This window comes from Marmota marmota, unplaced genomic scaffold, assembly GCF_001458135.2.
Source record: "Marmota marmota marmota unplaced genomic scaffold, marMar, whole genome shotgun sequence".
NCBI lineage: Eukaryota > Metazoa > Chordata > Mammalia > Rodentia > Sciuridae > Marmota > Marmota marmota.
Genome location: NW_025999896.1, coordinates 1,718,752 through 1,736,248, shown reverse-complemented (window position 1 = coordinate 1,736,248; position 17,497 = coordinate 1,718,752). Strand labels below are relative to the sequence as shown.

Below are 17,497 nucleotides of genomic sequence, written 5' to 3'. Positions count from 1 at the left end.
TTCGTTACATTTTAGTGAAATATTTTCATTAATTTTTTCTTTCTTTTTATCAACATGAAGCAATGCTTAAAGTAGTATCTTCAGTGCTACAGTTTGGAAATATATCTTTCAAAAAGGAGAGAAATACTGATCAAGCTTCTATGCCAGAAAATACAGGTAAACTAAATGAATAGTGATTTTATTTCTATTTCAGTGGCTTCTTATGTTTGCTAAGAACATATGAAAAACACGAACATGTGCTTCCTGAGGGACTCTTGAGTAGAGTGGCAACCCTGAAAGAAGCCGGGGAAGGGTCCCAGCTTACATGGGAGAGGCATTGGTAATTGAGGGGAAGGGAACTAAGGTGTAGCAGACCACACAGTTCACCTGGAAAAGAGCTACCTGGAAAACCCTGGTGTTGCCAAACACGCAGGTGGTCGCCAGCTTAGAGTGGTTCAACCTTATAACGATATGAAAGCAGACCCATACAATCATTCTGTTTTCCACTTGTGATACAGGATTCAGTAAGCCATGTGAGATATTCAGTATGTCGTCCTAAAACAGGATTCATGTTGGGTGATTTTGCCCAACTGTAGGCTAATTTAAGTGTCTAAACATGTTTAAAGTAGACTAGACTCAGCCATGCAGTCTCAGTTTAAAATGGATTATCAGAACATCACCACATCATAAATTGAGGAGCATTCTCGTAACTGAATTTTCAAAGCTGGATAGGAATCTACATTTTAATAGGAAATCCTCTAGTTTGTAAATGTTCAAAATGGATTTAAATTTAAAGCACATTTTAAAAATGTGTTTCCAAGACTTGGGAGCTTTCATTTGCTTCTGATGGTCTATAGAAAAAAAGAAAAGCCAGGCATCCGAATATGTTCTTTGATATGAGGATGCTGACTCGTAAGGGCGATGGTGGGTGGGGTGGGGAGCATGGGGGGAATGGAGGAACTTCAGATAGGGCAAAGGGAAGGATGGCACAAGGGGGTAGGAATGACGGTGGAATGAGTTAGACATTATTACCCTAAGGACATGTATGAAGACATGAATGGTGTGAAAACACTTTGTGTATAACCAGTGACTTGAAAAATTGTGCTCTATGTGTGTGATATGAAATGAATTGCATTCTGCTATATGTATAACAAATTAGAATATATAAATAACTTAATAAAGGAAAAAAGAAAAGTCAGGCATCACTGATATGGCCTGGTCTGCCTGACTACCTGGGAAAGTCATCTCATCCCATAACTGTGCACCGTGGCCCATGAAGGTTGACATAAAGTCACATCATCTGCCCCTTGAAGTAGTCCTTTTTGTAACCATTTCAAGGGTCCTTTGCAATTTAATTCTGTGATACTCTTCTAAGTGACCTGCCTCTCTTGCTGTGTCATGGTTACCATTTCCTGACCCTTACATGTATCTTGCCCATTCAAAGTAGTTGGATTGGCCTATGGGACTGTGTCCCCCTGTGGCTTCCACATGGTGAAATTACTGTTAGCAGAGCAATGAAAGACGTAAAGTGAGACAGATGTGCACCTGCATAGCTTAGCTTTGAAGTCATAAAATGACCCATAGGTAGAAGAAGATCAGGTCACCGAAGGCAAGGAGGGCAGATGCTATCTCATTATCTCTCACTTTTTAAAAATGGGTGTGTGATTACCGTGGAAGAATGGAAGGTATTTTTCATCAGACCTAAACACATTTAAAACACACTTGAAAATGTGTTTCTGATGGTCAATAGAAAAAAAGAAAAGCCAGGCATCGAATATTTGTCTAACTTTAGAACAGCTTAATAATCACTAGAGTTTGTCAAGTGTTTGTTGAGTGTTGTGATTCCATCCTGAGTACACATGGAGTATTTAGGGGTTTTACCTTTCAGTTGCACAGAAACTCTGCCACCTGCTTGGGATGAATGTGATGGAGTTTACTCGGGCTATACTTACCCCTCGGATCAAGGTCGGCCGAGACTATGTGCAGAAAGCCCAGACCAAAGAACAAGTAAGTTCAACATTAATTGTTATTTCAGATTTGCTGGAGTGATAAGTGGGAGTCATTTGACCTTCTGATTGGCATGCACAAACTGAATCAATGAAAACTTCATGAATATTTCTTAGTATTAAATGAGTACATTTTTTCCAGTAGCTTATTTTTGAATTTGAAACATCATCTCTAGTTGTCCTGGGGAGGGGAGGCAAATAATCCAGTAGACAAATCTTAACTTAGGAGCCAAACCAGCAGCAAGACCTCCATTACCTTGTTCCTGTGCTTGTACAATAGCAAGAATAGGGGAATGGCATTTACCATTTAATTGTGGACTATTTTAAGAAATAGATTAATAGTTGTGTAAGAAGGTTGGAAGGTGGCAAAGTGCCAGCTAACAGAGTTGATGAGATAGATAATATCGCTCAGAGCCCCAGGTGTCTGGGGAGGAATTTATTTTCCCTGGGCATTTTTACCTATTCCCTAAAATGAGTAACCCCCGTTTTCATTTAATTGTACTAAGAATGCCCTCTGCTGATGTGTAAGATTGGGACATGATTAAGTAACACATGTCATTTCAGGTTTCTTGAGTGCTGGATAACAATCAACTTCACATAATAGCGGTAAATGCTTTGTTGAGACTGTTTCCAGGATAATGGGTTGATGTTATTTAATTATAGGCAGATTTTGCAGTAGAAGCACTGGCAAAAGCTACCTACGAGCGACTCTTTCGCTGGCTTGTTCACCGTATCAATAAAGCTCTGGATAGGACCAAACGTCAGGGAGCATCTTTCATTGGAATCCTGGATATTGCTGGATTTGAAATTTTTGAGGTATTCTTTGTTCTCTCTTTCCTTCCTACATTTCTTTTTGTTTCTTCTTTTAACAAATGTTAAGGCTTATTATGTACCAGGTTCAGTGCCAGGCACCAGGGGCATAATGACAAATGAACAGGTACAGTCCCTGCCATTCTAGAAGAGAGTCAGACAATAAATGGCAAACAGCTACTCAGTTCCCAGATGTGTGAAAGGCTAACACAGTGAAAGGTGCTGTGACAGGAAGAACAGGGAGGACCTTTAGACCGCCTGTTCGGAGAAGGTGTCTGCAGGCATTCCCAGCATAATGAGAGTGAGCCCTCTGGTTCTGTATGGGGGAAAATTTGTCAAAAGTTAGAAGCTACTGGAAAGCCAGTGTGTCTAAACAGAGCTGACCAAAGGGAGAGGGGAGTTGGGGACATGGAATGTATTCTGGCACCAAAGTAGAAGTAGGGCAACATCAAGGAGGCCAGTGTGGTAGACCAGGGGCAGGGTGAGAGTGATCTAGCACAAGAGTCGAAAAGAAGCAGTGTGGAGGAATGAAGGTCGGTGTCCACATGTTTGATAGTACACTGCATCAGTGATCTGACCAGATTTGTCCCATTACCATCGACACGGCAAAGGTTTACAGTCACACACCTGTTAAGGATTTGCAGAGAGGCTGATAAAATTTGCTCTTTGAAAAATTTGTATCCTTATCTCTATAAATACATATACAAGCTGTATCATGATAGATGTAGTTTGTCTCTTTTCTTTGATAGATTATATAGAAGGCACAAATATTGACTTTTCTTGCAATTAGTGTATTACTTTAGCCACTATTGGATACTGAATTGTCTAATTTTAAAATGAACTTCTTTAAAATACTATTAAGTCAGTCTATCCTCATAAAAACTGAACCATTACTGGGATAAGCAATTCATCCACTAAGTTGGACTGGACATTGCTACTCTAAGAGATTGTTTTAGTATATATTGATATATTAATTTGTAAAAAACTTGAGAAATCTTGAAAAATTGCTGGGTACAAATTACATTTTTTTAAAAAAAATCTTTCTTCTACATAAACACCAGAAGATAAAAATGAAAGAAAAGATCCCCATTTCCAACTTCACCAAAAACAGATGAAATACCTAAAAATAATTTTAAGAAAAAACAGATAAGATTTAAATGAAGGCAACTTTACATTGCTGCTATCAAAAACAAAACAAAACAATAAAGAGACATACCCTGTTCTTGATGGGAAATTTTAGCATCATAAAGGTATAGGTCTTCCCAATATTTATCTATAAATCGAACATACTTGTTTAAAACCTATTAGTAGGAATTTTAAGGGAAGGAAGAGAATAGGCAATCTTCGTGTTAATTCCAGAAATACTCAAAAAGAAGAGACAGTGAAAACTGCGAAGAGAGTACTGAAGACAAGGCATAGCAAAAGAAATATGTATTAATATAGGAATATGCAGACAGAAAAAGGTACATACATGCAAAAAATACAAAGCTGTTAATGAGCATAATTTATCATCAGACAGGATTGAAAAAAGCCTCAATATCCATCATTGAGTGAGTGGTTAAGTTTTAATCGTGATGCAGAGATATGGGCAGAGCAGTGCTGTGCAGCCCCAAAGAATGAAGTGGTTATATACTAATATGGAAAGACTCCAAGATAAATTGTTAAAAAGAATCAAGGTTATACACACATGTATGAGGACAGAGAGTATTTCCAGAAGAACCACAAGAAATGGGTGATACCAGCTGACAATAGTGAGAACAATTAGGGGTTGAAGAGAGACTGACTTCAATGCAACTCAATAACACTTGTATGTTTTAAATTTTATACCATGAATTATCAATTTAGAAACAGTTCAAAAAATTGGCAAAACAAAAAAGTCGGTTCTTTGAAAAAATAAATAAAATTGATACACCTAACAAAGAGAGAAATCAAATTACTAAAATTTGTGATGAGAAAGGAAATATCATAATGGAGACTACTGAAATACAGAAGATAATCAGAAACTATTTTGAAAATTTATACTCCAATAAAATAGAAAATCTTGAAGATATTGAGAAATTTCTTGAGACATAAGAATTACCCAAACTGAATCAAGAGGACATATACAATTTAAACAGATCAATTTTAAGCAATGGAATAGAAGATGCCATCAAAAGTCTACCAGTCAGGGAAAGCCCAGGACCAGATGGATTCTCAGCTGAGTTCTACAATACCTTCAAAGAAAAATTAACATCAATATTTCTCAAATTATTCCATGAAATAGAAAAGGAGAGAACCCTTCCACATTCATTCTATTAGGCTAGAATCACCCTAATACCAAAAACCAGACAAAAACTCATCAAGGAACAGAAACTTCAGACCAATATATCCCTGATGAACATGGATGCAAAAACTCTCAATAAAATTCTTAGCAAATTGCATATAAACACTTATTAAAAAGATAGTGCACCATGATCAAGTGGGGCTCATCCCAGGGATGCAAGGTTGGTTCAACATATGGAAATCAATAAACTTAATTCATCACATCAATAGACTTAAAGACAAGAATTTCATGATCATCTCAATAGATGCAGAAAAAGCATTTGACAAAATACAGTGCCCCTTCATGTTCAAAACACTAGAAAAACTAGGGATAGTAGGAACATGTCTCAACATTGTAAAAGCTATCTCTGCTAAACCAATTCTTTTGTTCTGGGAGTGTATATAACTCAGTGGTAAAGTGCATGCTTAACATATGCAAGGCCCTGGGTTTGGACCCTAGCACCACAAAACTTTTTAAATCAATTATTTTTAGATGTAATTAGTAGTTTAAATAAGGATTACGTTCTGTTGCAGGTAGTCCAGGCTTAATAGAGCAATAGATGTCATAATCAATTATAAGACAAAGCAAAATCCATTTATATAAGAATGAATAAGCACAATCAGGCAATCTCTTAAATATTTATGTGGCTTGTCCTATGTGCTAATTAGAAAGCAAGGTAGGCTCTGCCCCTGCCCTCCCAGTATGACCTCATTCTAAAACAGCAAGTACGAACAGTTCTGCAGGCTGTGGAAGATCCGAGCGGCTTTTTCAGGCCATAAGTCTATTCCTAGGAGATCGATTAAATTCTTTCTAATTGAAAGTCACTTTTTATAATGAAAGAAGTTATTTATGGATACATGCTACTCATGTGAACGGTGTGGAAACAGAGAAAGGGCTGTATACTTAGGGTATGTAGGATGATTACTCAAAGAAAATTATACTTATTAAATTCACCCATCTGTCCATTCATCCACCCGTCAGCACAATAGAAAAATGGGCAGAGTTCACAGAGGAAGAACAGAAGTGACTGTAACAAATGAAAGAAATATTCAGATTCACTTAATGAGAACAGTGCTATGTCACTTTGGATATTGGCAAAGGTCAAACATTGAATAGGAGAAGTGCTTGCATAGATTAACCCAGATCTTTATCCTTCCTCAGCGTTCTTTGTATCAGACCAGTCTGAGCTCCCAGCAGCAGCCCTGGAAAGTAAAGACGATTCTTAGATGATTTTTTTTTCTTACCTCACTCTGGAGCCCACATCCTCACTGAAGGGTAGAACGGGACAGTACTGATTCATCAGCTAGAACCAGTAATATCATGGATACCTGATAACTTCTAATGAACTTTTTGGGTAACTAGATAATTATTCCCATCTTCTCTCCCTCCCCATGTTTGGACAATGACTTTCAACATCTGTAGCTGAACTCCTTTGAACAACTGTGTATCAACTACACCAACGAGAAGCTGCAGCAGCTGTTCAACCACACCATGTTTGTGCTGGAGCAGGAGGAGTACCAGCGCGAGGGCATCGAGTGGAACTTCATCGACTTCGGGCTGGATCTGCAGCCATGCATCGACCTGATAGAGAGGCCCGTAAGTGTGTCCTCACAGTTTGGCTTCTAGTTCCTGTTCAAGCAGAGCCTTAAATTTTGTTCTTGGCATAATCCAAGATAGAAATTATCCTCATCAGTGTTAAAGTAGTTTTTCAATCTAAATGTTCATCTGGGCATGTAGCTTACTGGTAGAGGCTTACCCTAGCATGCACAAGGCCCCCCACAACCCCACACATACTCCTACTAATAAATAATAATAATCTAACTTTTCTAGGAAGGTGATGCTGGGATAAAATATCCTATTTAAAAATAAGTGACATCCCAGTAAAACCCTTCTGTTATCTTTCCTTTCAGCTTTGTTCCTATCCTCACATGTATAGTTGTGTTGAATAATGTAGTGTGGTCTTCACGGGTGGCAGAGGTCCCTGGTGGTGGTGCCTCCCCTGTCTCCCATCATCTTAGGTAATTCAGGGACATACACTTAGCTGGGGGTAAGCCATGTCGTGTAAATCCATTTTCTACACAAAAAAAGTTTGTCCTTGTAAGTACAGAGATGTTTTTCTTTGGGCAGATTGTTAAAATTTGAAGTCTTGGGTGGTTTTGGGCAGGGAGGGGGGCCTTTTGGCAGATGTATTTTTAGTAGCAATCTTAGCGCATCAGAATTTTAGCATCATATAAAAGCACATAGAACTATACATAGTTCATTTGCTTTTTGAACTACTCCATGTGATTGTGAACAAATAGTAATGATCTGGCTATGTATTTCCTGGCAGATAGTTGTTTTGTTTTGGTTTTTTTAATTTATTTTTTTAAACAGAGTTTCACCAAGTTGCCCAGGCTGGACTCCAACTTGTCATCCTCCTACCTCGGCCTCCTGAGTAGCTGGGATTATAAGAATGCACCACCATACCTGGCTTTCTGGTGTTATATTTTACTCACCATAATATTGGTTTTGCTTATTTTATTCTAGTGTCTGTCAAAACATAGAGAAAAAAAAAAACAATGTGTAATTAAGGCTGAGATATCCCTCCCAACCCCAGTATTAGGGTTCTAACCTAGAGCGTCTTGCATTAATACCTGTAATTTACATAAAGTTCTAGCACTACTAAAGTAGGCCTATTGCAACAACAATCCCAAGGTCTCCCCTAACAGGGGACCAGCTTCAGCAACTTACTGAGAAAAGCAGTTCTTTTTCTTGTTATGCAGTCTCTGTTGCTGCCCAGAGTCTGTATTTAAAGATGGTTGAGGCCCACTGTCTGGAGATCTTGGATGGCACAGTCCCTGCAGTGACAAGTTAGGAAGAGGAGGAACCTAGAAGACATTCACTCCATTGAAGATGTAGTCCTAGTACATTAGATATGTGGGTTTAAGGAATGCAACAGATAATTTTCATTTGGCACATTACCTACATAAGGAATCATTTTACTTTTTAAGGCACTTGAGCTACATTTTTGGAGCAGAAATCTCAAATTACCTGTAGTGGTAAGGATGGCTGGGTAGCTTGTTGCATCTTTTGGAGGTAACACTCACAGCATACTTGCAGTAATTTCCAGTTAGCTTTCACATCCACACCAGCACACAAGCACATTTCATTGCTGCTCTGTTGCCTAAAATCACCAAGAAATTTGTTTGGAAATTTGTATCAATAAGGGAATGAAATATTTTGTGTTAGCACTGTTGACATTATTATTGATGTTATTTGAGGTGTTTATATCTGTGTGTCCTTGTGGCACTCAAAGGCCTACATTTTAAGACTGCCTTGATGGTGTCCTTGCACTTATGCTTTAGAATGGAGGAGAACCTGGGTTAAATTCCCAGTACCACCGCACCCCACCCCACCCCCACCAAAAAAGAGAGAGAAAGGGAGAGTGGTTGCAATATTTTCTTGAAGAAGAATACCTTTAAAAGTGTTCTGGAGCCAGGCACCATGGCACATGCCTATAATCCTAGCAGCAGGATCACAAGTCGAGACCGGCCTCAGCAACTTACTGAGAAAAGAAATAAAAAGGGCTGGGGACTTAGCTCCGTGGTAAATTGCCCCTGGGTTCAATCCCCAATACCCAAAAATAAATTAATGAATTAAAAATAAATAAATAAAAGTGTTCCAGTCACACCTGGCTTGGAGATGGGTGGAAGCCTGTGAGCCTTGGGGTTCAAAAGCTTTTTACAAACCTCTTGACCATTATACAAAAACATAGACTCCTGAACTTATAGTTCTTTAGAAATACCCAATTAAAAGAAGTGATAAGAGATTTTGACATTGAAGAAAAAAAAAATGAGACTCATTAACGGTTCTTTGTAATCATGCTGTCACTGAGTCATTTAGAAAAAAATTTAATCGTATTTGGATTTCATGTCAGAATTCAGGAATGTTTTCACTAATGGGACTAGAAATGTAAATCACTGTAGAAGGACAGACGTTTCGGTTACCTTAATATTAGTGTGGCACTTTCTTACTCACATCTGTCAGGTGATGCGGGGAGATTGACCCACCTGCCACTCTGAGCCCTGGCTCCTCTGGATTACCTAATTCTTGTTGCTTCTGGTTATCATCTTCTTTTAGCTGATCTGAAACCCCAAAAGTTCTTTCAGGTGAAGGAGCTGTGGGCTAAGGTCTCACTGCATAAGGATTCTCCCAGCTTCTACCTTCTGGCTTTGAAATCCACCTTCACCTTTCTCCACCCACATTATTACATTTAACTCTAACCTTTACTTTGTTTTAAAAATAGTACTTGTATAGATAGTTAGCTGTTCCCCAGTAAAGATAATGGCCGGGCTGGGGATGTGGTTCAAGCGGTAGTGCGCTCTCCTGGCATGCGTGCGGCCCGGGTTCGATCCTCAGCACCACATACAAACAAAGATGTTGTGTCCACCGAAAACTAAAAAAAATAAATATTAAAAAAAAAAAATCTAAAAAAAAAAAGATAATGGCCTGTGTGTTAAAGAAAACTGATATTTGAGTTTTCTTCTAAAAAGCTGGTTTTATGGATATGTCCTAGAACTGGCCCAAGTTCTGTTGTGGATGGCATAGATCATCCTATTTTTTAATTGAGACACAACTTACATAGCATAAGATTGTAACCTTCTAAGTGCTAATTCTACAATATTTTCATCACCTCTCCCCCAAAAGCCCCGTAGCCATTAGCTATCAGTTTCCATTCTCCTCCCAACCCCTGGCTGCCAGTAATCTGCTTTGTAACTTTGTGGATTCACTGAGTCCTCTTTCCAGTGAGCTCATAAGTTAGTGACATAAAGTAGGCTCTCAAAGTCTGCTAATTCATCAATTGCTTTATATGTTCATTTTATCACTCTCCATGAACTCTACTTAATAATACTTTTAAACAGTTTACCAAGTATGAAACAATATGCTGTATTTAATCATCATTTAAACAAAAACTTACATTGCTTAAGATGTATAATGCCTGAAACAAACAGTTGGTTGAGATTTTATAATAATATATCCACCAGTCATTGAATATAAACAATTAATTTCATCTCTACAGCCACCTCCCAGATCCTTTCTGGCTTCTTTATTTACTGCTTTTGTGGGCCATTTATTTAGAATTAGTTTACTTAAAATTTACGTATTTTGAAAGTTGGCTAGAGAAGTTACCCATTTTCTTGTTGGTACAGCAGTTTGAGATCTCCGTGTTTGAATTATAAACTTGTTATGGTTTGGAGATTACTTTCTATCCTAGCAGTAGTTTTTCACAGATCTGCGTAAAACTAATGGCTTTGAAAGATAAGCTGTCAACCCGATGGCATCTGACATGCAAACCTTGTCCTTTCTTGCTGCCTCTCATCATCAGGCTAACCCTCCAGGTGTCCTGGCCCTTCTGGATGAAGAGTGCTGGTTCCCTAAAGCCACAGACAAAACCTTTGTTGAAAAATTGGTTCAAGAGCAGGGTTCCCACTCCAAGTTCCAGAAACCTCGGCAACTGAAAGACAAAGCTGACTTTTGCATTATACATTATGCCGGGAAGGTAAGAGAGTCCTTATGCTGGATAACACAATTAAAATCACTGTTTTCTGTTGCTGCGTTTTATGAAGGTGTAACAAAGGTGTCGACAGACGTTCACAAACACTGTATATGGTATATATTATAGTTGGCTTGCCTTTGAGACAATCCAGTTTTTTCGATTGTTCTGTGAAGACTTTTGATGAAAGCTTAAGAAGGTTTTTGTTCTTGTGTTTGGTTTTGTGTTTTCCATTTCACCACATTTGGCTTTGGTACGGGTAGGTGGACTATAAGGCCGACGAGTGGCTGATGAAGAACATGGACCCTCTGAATGACAACGTGGCCACCCTTCTACACCAGTCATCAGATAGATTCGTGGCAGAGCTTTGGAAGGACGGTAAGGATGTACTTATGTTTGTAATTAAGCTTGGCTGGAATCTTTTATAGTTAAGATTTGTTGATGATTCTTTTTCATATATATGTGTATAAACATTTTTTTTCTTACTTTAACATCTTTCGCTAGAGCAGGGCTGCCGTTATATCGGAAGTTATCCATTTTAAGATACTTGGGTTAAGAAATGAATAAGACATCTGCCCTCTTGGTCAGATGCTGTGGGGAGTGCAGGAACAAAGAACTACAATGCCTCAGCTCTCCAGTGACAATTCAGCTATAAACTGAGGGCACAGGGACACAAAACCGAGAAGCCCTGCATGTGCCATTTCCCAGTGTGTACAGGTCTGCCAAGCTGCATCCTCCATCATTGCCACTCCCGCCACACACAGAGGCTGGTGAATGAAGTCTCCCAATACCCTGCATATGAATCATTTTCTTTTATTTCCATTAGTCCTCATAGTTTTTTTTATGTACATGAACTTCAGGTGAAGATTTTTGGTGACATTTATCAGAGATCAGATTTTACTAGTACCAGAAAAACAAAAAGCCTGTGTGTCTGTACACAAAGAAGGAACACATCATCTCTTAGAGCTTAGCTCTTGCTGCTGCACCTCACTCTGGTTCTGTCCTACCTCTTTGCTTGGCCTCGGGCCATGTAGGACCTTGGCCTGGAACTGCCTCCACCAGGCCTTGACTTTGAGGCCAAGCATGTTTGGAACTGTCTCACTTCTGTTTTCTCTATAGCATCTCAAGACCTAAGAGTCTAGCTGTCTTCTGAGAGATCAAGGGAAAGAAACACAAAAAGTATAAAAAAGAGGGGTCAGGGTAGTTGGGGCAAAAGAAAGAGGGAAGACTGAATGCAGAGAAAGGGAGAAGAATGACCACGCACATCAGGTCAGGTGCAGGTAAGGGAGCCTGCAGGGTGGGGTGCAGTGCACACATGTATGAACATGTCCTGGAAAGAGACTATGCCCGAGACTATATTAAAAGGAGATTCTGGGGGAAAGGTTAACTTTCTGATAAGTCAAATGGAAGTTTTTCATCTTTATACCTTTAAATGAAAGTCTTCAACTGGCTACTAGACGCACAGTGTCATTTGCAATGATCTAGTCAGTCAAGGGATACTACCTGAAGACAGAGAAGAATTGCCAGGCCCTTGGGCAGAATTTGCAGGACCCAAGCAAGACAGGACATGCATCTCTAGTCCTAGCACTTGGGAGGCTGAAGCAGGAGGATTGCTTAAGTCAGAGTTTAAGGCCAGTCTGGGCAACATAGCAAGATACTGTCTCAAAAAACAAAGAATTTGCAGAGCCTTCAGAGTGGCCCTGCTCTTTGTGTTGCCAGAGAGTGTTGGTGTGGGATCTGAGAAACTGGGACTAGAGTGGAGAAAAAAGACTGAGCTCAGGTCATTACAGAAAGATGAGCACTGGCAAGTTGCCATGCAGATGGGAAATGCTTCACAAAGGAGAGAGGGGTGCAATTTTGTTCCCTTGGGAGTCCATTCAGTTGTGAGTGGTGGACACTGTCAGTCACAAAGTGCACCGTGCTCACTCAGTCTCCTCCTGGTGCTCTTTCCAGGTCTCAGAACACAGCAAAAGGAAGGGGGATACACACACAAACTATTGAGTGCCAGAGATATCTGAGATCAATGCTGTGTGAATGGTACAGAGTTTTTAGGAATTTGCATCAGAGGAAGCAACTCTTCTTTTTCTGGGGTGCTACAGTAAAACATCATGAAAGAGGATGCAGCTTTCTTTGTCCTTCAAGGATAACAACTTATTGATTAAATGATGAAAGCTAACATGTTCTGAGCGCTTACTGAGTGCCACACGGTGGTTTTAGCACTAATTTTTAAGCATTTACATCCTGAGCACGCCTTCAGCATTTGCAGATAAAAAGTCTTATTACATGAACTAATTCATCCAGGGCTAAGGATCTAGGAGAGGGGTTTTTGTGAGTGAAGTTGGGTGGGGTGGAGAAGGGACATAGAGGGATCCACCACTCAGGAGGAACATCCTTTTTGGCTTCATTGTAGAGCTGGGGCAGAAAGGGAGAGTGGTCAAGAAGGAAGGCTGGGGAGATGGTTGGGGCCAGGTTCAATCTTGAGGCCGCCTGATGGCCCAGTTGGAGGGGAGTTTTGACTTTAATGAATAGAGCATGAGTAGGTTTGTTCACAGTCTGAATTATAACAAGTCAAGTGGGCACTGGCTTGCTGGTAGGTTGGTGAGAGATTCTGGAGGTCAGGAGTGTGAGGGAGGTGACTGAGGACAATAGTGGGCCTGGAAGGCAGGCCTGGGGAAGGGGGATTTCCCCACGGAAGCCTCCAAACCTGGTTTTCTCTTTCTTTCAAAGCAAAACAAGATATTTGGGAAACACTGATAGTTTAATAAAGGAAATTGGGGCCTAGGTTTACACACATGTTCTGACATTGTGTTTCTTAAGCAAAAACCATTTTGAATGAAATACACATGTGGAGCCCCAGTCCTGTAACTGCAGACCTTGTCAGGGGCTTCTCATATGTCTGTGGGATAGACCTGGAAGCAACAAAAGGTGTGTCCCCTGCCCTCCGAGAGCTTGTACTGCAGTGAGGAGTCCAGGTAGACCCAGATGCTGTAATAGAACTGCACTCATCTTTAGCTGGCTCCAACCTTCCTAAGTGTCCTCCTTCCATTCTTCTCCGTTAGTCTTAGATCATCCCCAGATACTGGAGAGGTCTTGGGCAGCAGCGGGTCAGGGTTTAGGTGAGAGGTGGGAGGCTGAAACGATGAGTTCCAATTTCTGATCACAGATGACAGGTCTTATAGTGAAGACCAGGTCTGGAGATTCCTTACCTGTGATTTCTATTTAATAGGTACAGGAAAGTTATTAAATTACAAAATGCTTAGGTGAAACTCTGGCCATGTTGCTGAGCCCCTTCAGCCCTGTTCATCTGTACTTGTCTACAGCTCTAACTTCACAGGCGGCACACTTTTTGTAGCCCTGTTTATAGCCCTTGCTTTCCTACAGTTATGTAGGTTGAGAGTGTGTTTGGCCACTCTTGTTAGAACAGGCCAAGAGGTGTCCCAGGTTTGTCCCACCTGTCCCAGGTTTGATCTGTCTCTGCTAGCTTTTGCTCTGGAACAGTCCTGTGTGTTTGCACTCCTGATAATGCCCCTTTTAGCAGAAAATCCTGTCTCCTAACAGCCTGGGTAGACAGCCTGTTGAATCTGAGTGGCAGAGAAGATCTGAGAGGTCAATCACTAGAGAATAGGGTGCTGTCCTCTAGGGTGAGGGCAGGTGGAGAGGCAGTACCACATTGTCCAAGTTTGAAGACTGTATGTTTCATATGCAAGATCAGTGGCAGGCTCAGAAAAGGATTTGGATTCAAGATAGAGAGATTCCTGATTGCTCACACAGAATGTAAAAATAGGTCTTTGAGGATAATGGGAGGTTTTTCTCTAGGAAAAGAAAATAGCCTTAGTTGCCTATAATCCCAGTGGCTCTGGAGGCTGAGACCGGAGGATGACAAGTTTGTGGCCAACCTCAGCAACTTGGTGAGGCCCTAAGCAACTTGGTGAGACCCTGTCTCAAAATACAAAATAAAAGGGACTGGGGATGTAGCTCAGTGGTAAAGCACCCCAGTTAAATCCTCAGTACCACGAAAAAAAAAAAAAGAAAGAAAGAAAGAAAAGAAAAAGAACCCTGGAAAAACACTTGATTAACATCTAATTAGTTGCCTCTTTTCATAGCCACTGAATTGCAAATGCAGAAAAATGACAAGTTGACCATGAATGGATGGAGATATGATATATGTATACAGCTTGCCTGTGGACACAGTGCCTTGAGTATAAGACCTCTTGTGTTTAAATCCAGTTTGTGTTAGGGTTTACAGAGTTTTCTCAAGGCCAAACCAGGAGGAATAAGATGTATTGGTGGCAGCCCTGCCCTAGAGATTCTTAGTGCCCCACTTTTTGCTAAAAGACGTTTGGGATCTCTCTACTAGTACAAAGGATTTCTTGCCACTTCTGAAAGAAAACTAACGCTTGCATTTTCATGTCAATTTTCCACTTTGGGTATTTTCATGATTGATTTCTTAGGATTTGAAATTATTTTAACATTTTGCTGCAACAGAACTTGAATTTTATTATCTTTAATGGTAGCTACTGATCTTTTAGGAATTTGTATTTGAAGTACATTATGTTTCCAAAATCTGTATTGGAACTAAAATTTCACAGCAATATGAAACCCATTAATATTTACTTTGACCACAGTGCTCTAACTTAACTGCAGTCTTGTCCTGATTTATTAATTGCAAGATCTTTTTATGATAGATAGCTCAACTAGTACCTTATTATTCTTAACTGTCCTCCAGCACTTACCTGGGGTAATCATTGAACATCAATATGATATGATGCTCACACCTAGAGTTGAGAATATGCTCTTTGATTCAGTTTAAATTTATTTTATAAAGAACTTTGTCCAAATGTGCAAATTCTCTAACCAGTAATGTTTGCATGGGATTTGCCCTGGACTGGCTGCTTCTGTAGCCCAGTTTCAGTTTACTTGTGATGTCAAATGTCTTTCACACTAACTGAAGTGTTTGTGTATTTGCTCTTCTGTCCTCCTGTTTTTACTGTTTCTCTGCTTTAGAGATTCAGAATATTCAGAGAGCTTCTTTCTATGACAGTGTTTCTGGTCTTCATGAGCCACCAGGTGAATGTATACAGCCTGTAGCCTCCAAAACAGAAGGGTTTTAAGCCCACAGAACAAACTTGGGGAGGGCTGGCAGGGTGGCTGGGGAGGGCAGGGTACACTGGGGGGTTGGGGTTGGGGTTGGGGTTTCTGTTTTTGTTTTGCTCATAGGCTGCATGAACCTTTCATTTCATGCTCAGTTTTATTACACTTCAAGGCAACTGTTTGAGTGCATAAACAATTCAATTGCTACTGCCTCTACATTGCTTCTTATTTTATGCATAGCACTTGTAGCATTGCATATTAAAAGATACGTCACTACCTTTTTCCAATAGCACCATTTTGATACACAGTCCTCCAAGGGAATTGTAAGGCATTGATCTACTAAATGACATCTCCTTTGTCTTTGAGTCACCTTTAAATTTTAACTCTTAAGGAATTCCGAGGAGGAGTTTTTTGGTTTTGGTTTAAGTCTCTACCATTTTGTGAACAAATAATTACATATTTATCTCAGGTATATTGATCTTGTTAAACCTTTGATTTGGAATTGGTATGCATATCTAGCTAGTTGGACTCATCTTTGTAACTGGGGGCATTGAACCTGTCTACAAGGTTTGATATGTGTAGCTCAAGACTAAGATGGAGTAGAATGTTGTTAGAATTTATACTTTGAACTTGAAATTGAGGTCCAAATGTTTCAGCTTTGTAATTTGAGTTCTCAGTCCTGTTTTAAAATACATACCAGTGATGGCTAGAGGGCCCCCCAAAAGCCCAATATAAAATGAAAGTCACCCAGCTTTCCAATTTTAAGTAAAATTGACAAGTAGCAGAATTCAAAGAAAAAGCCAAATTCATCTTATAAAAATTTCCCTTATGAATTTTAGAACATGATAATATTGTTATCTAAATCCTTCTCCAGGGTTATTTTTAAAAATGTTAAATGACTGTGCCTAATTTAGTCCAACTCAAGATTCCTGCCATAAATTCTAGCTCAGATACTGTGAGAGACATATAGAGTGCAAGCTTGGTGTGGGAGGGGAGGATAGATCATGCCAAAGAAAATTTGAGCTGAAATGAAAATTGCACAGAACCCCAAAGAAAGAAACCTGCAAACTCAGTTACCTTGGGCCTTAGGGAGCACCGACAGTGAAGAAGAAGTAGAAAGAGAGAGAGAGCACTGAGCACTAGCTCTCAGCTTCTGGTCTGCCTAGGACTTGTGCTTTGTCAAAAGGTCAGTGCCTAAGCTCTTGGACATTCTCCCAAAGTAGAGTGCCCTCTTGAGATTAATTTTCTGTCCCACTTTTGGATTTCTAATCTTGTAAGAGAATTCCAGATTGTGAGGTCTTTGAGAGCAGGGCCTGTTGCTCTCTGTCATTTCCCAGTAACTGGCACAAAAGGAGACACACCATGAATGAGTCTGTAAGTGAGAAAATTGCTGGGTGGGAGGGGTAACAACCCCATTCCCACTTTTCACACACAGCAGTTTCCCCTAAAACCCCCACCCCAGCCTTTCCTTCCCCTACAGTACAGAGGCTCCTGTGCAACCATGATCTTTGGGTGCATAGACCAGGCATTTTTCTGTACCAGCAGGATTCAGTACAGAGCCACTCTTGGATGATTTCATTGTAATGAGAAAACAGGAAGTAAGCACCCTCCCCTCCCCGACACACACACACACACAGAGTCACACACATTCTTACCTTGGTGCTAAAGATGTCCCTGGCTCTGTCTCTCTGTGACGTGGCCTTTGGTTGAGTTACCTGGATGAACCAATTATGAAGGGTCTTAATCTCTTCTTCTCCTTAGAGGCCTGTCCATCTA

The 17,497-nt window shown here is 40.1% G+C and overlaps 1 protein-coding gene and 1 long non-coding RNA gene across 9 annotated transcripts in view; one reads left to right on the top strand and one right to left on the bottom strand.

The window, feature by feature from the left end:
* Myh10 (myosin heavy chain 10) overlaps window positions 1-17,497 on the top strand; it is a 135,402-nt gene that overhangs the window by 72,421 nt on the left and 45,484 nt on the right. For 5 of the 8 annotated variants that reach the window (XM_048798052.1, XM_048798053.1, XM_048798054.1 and 2 more), the window contains 7 exons: window positions 61-156; window positions 1,868-1,986; window positions 2,649-2,801; window positions 6,520-6,693; window positions 10,463-10,636; window positions 10,894-11,008; window positions 15,635-15,697. In XM_048798052.1, coding sequence (XP_048654009.1) covers window positions 61-156; window positions 1,868-1,986; window positions 2,649-2,801; window positions 6,520-6,693; window positions 10,463-10,636; window positions 10,894-11,008; window positions 15,635-15,697 — 894 coding nt within the window. The remainder of the gene's footprint in view (window positions 1-60; window positions 157-1,867; window positions 1,987-2,648; window positions 2,802-6,519; window positions 6,694-10,462; window positions 10,637-10,893; window positions 11,009-15,634; window positions 15,698-17,497) is intronic. The other 3 variants (XM_048798055.1, XM_048798051.1, XM_048798050.1) reach the window with 1 other exon arrangement.
* LOC125615028 lies at window positions 6,518-8,642 on the bottom strand. The gene is made up of 4 exons (XR_007345597.1): window positions 8,553-8,642; window positions 8,128-8,260; window positions 7,828-7,934; window positions 6,518-7,626 (listed from the first exon to the last, which is right to left on the bottom strand). It is a non-coding gene; the product is annotated as an uncharacterized LOC125615028 (long non-coding RNA).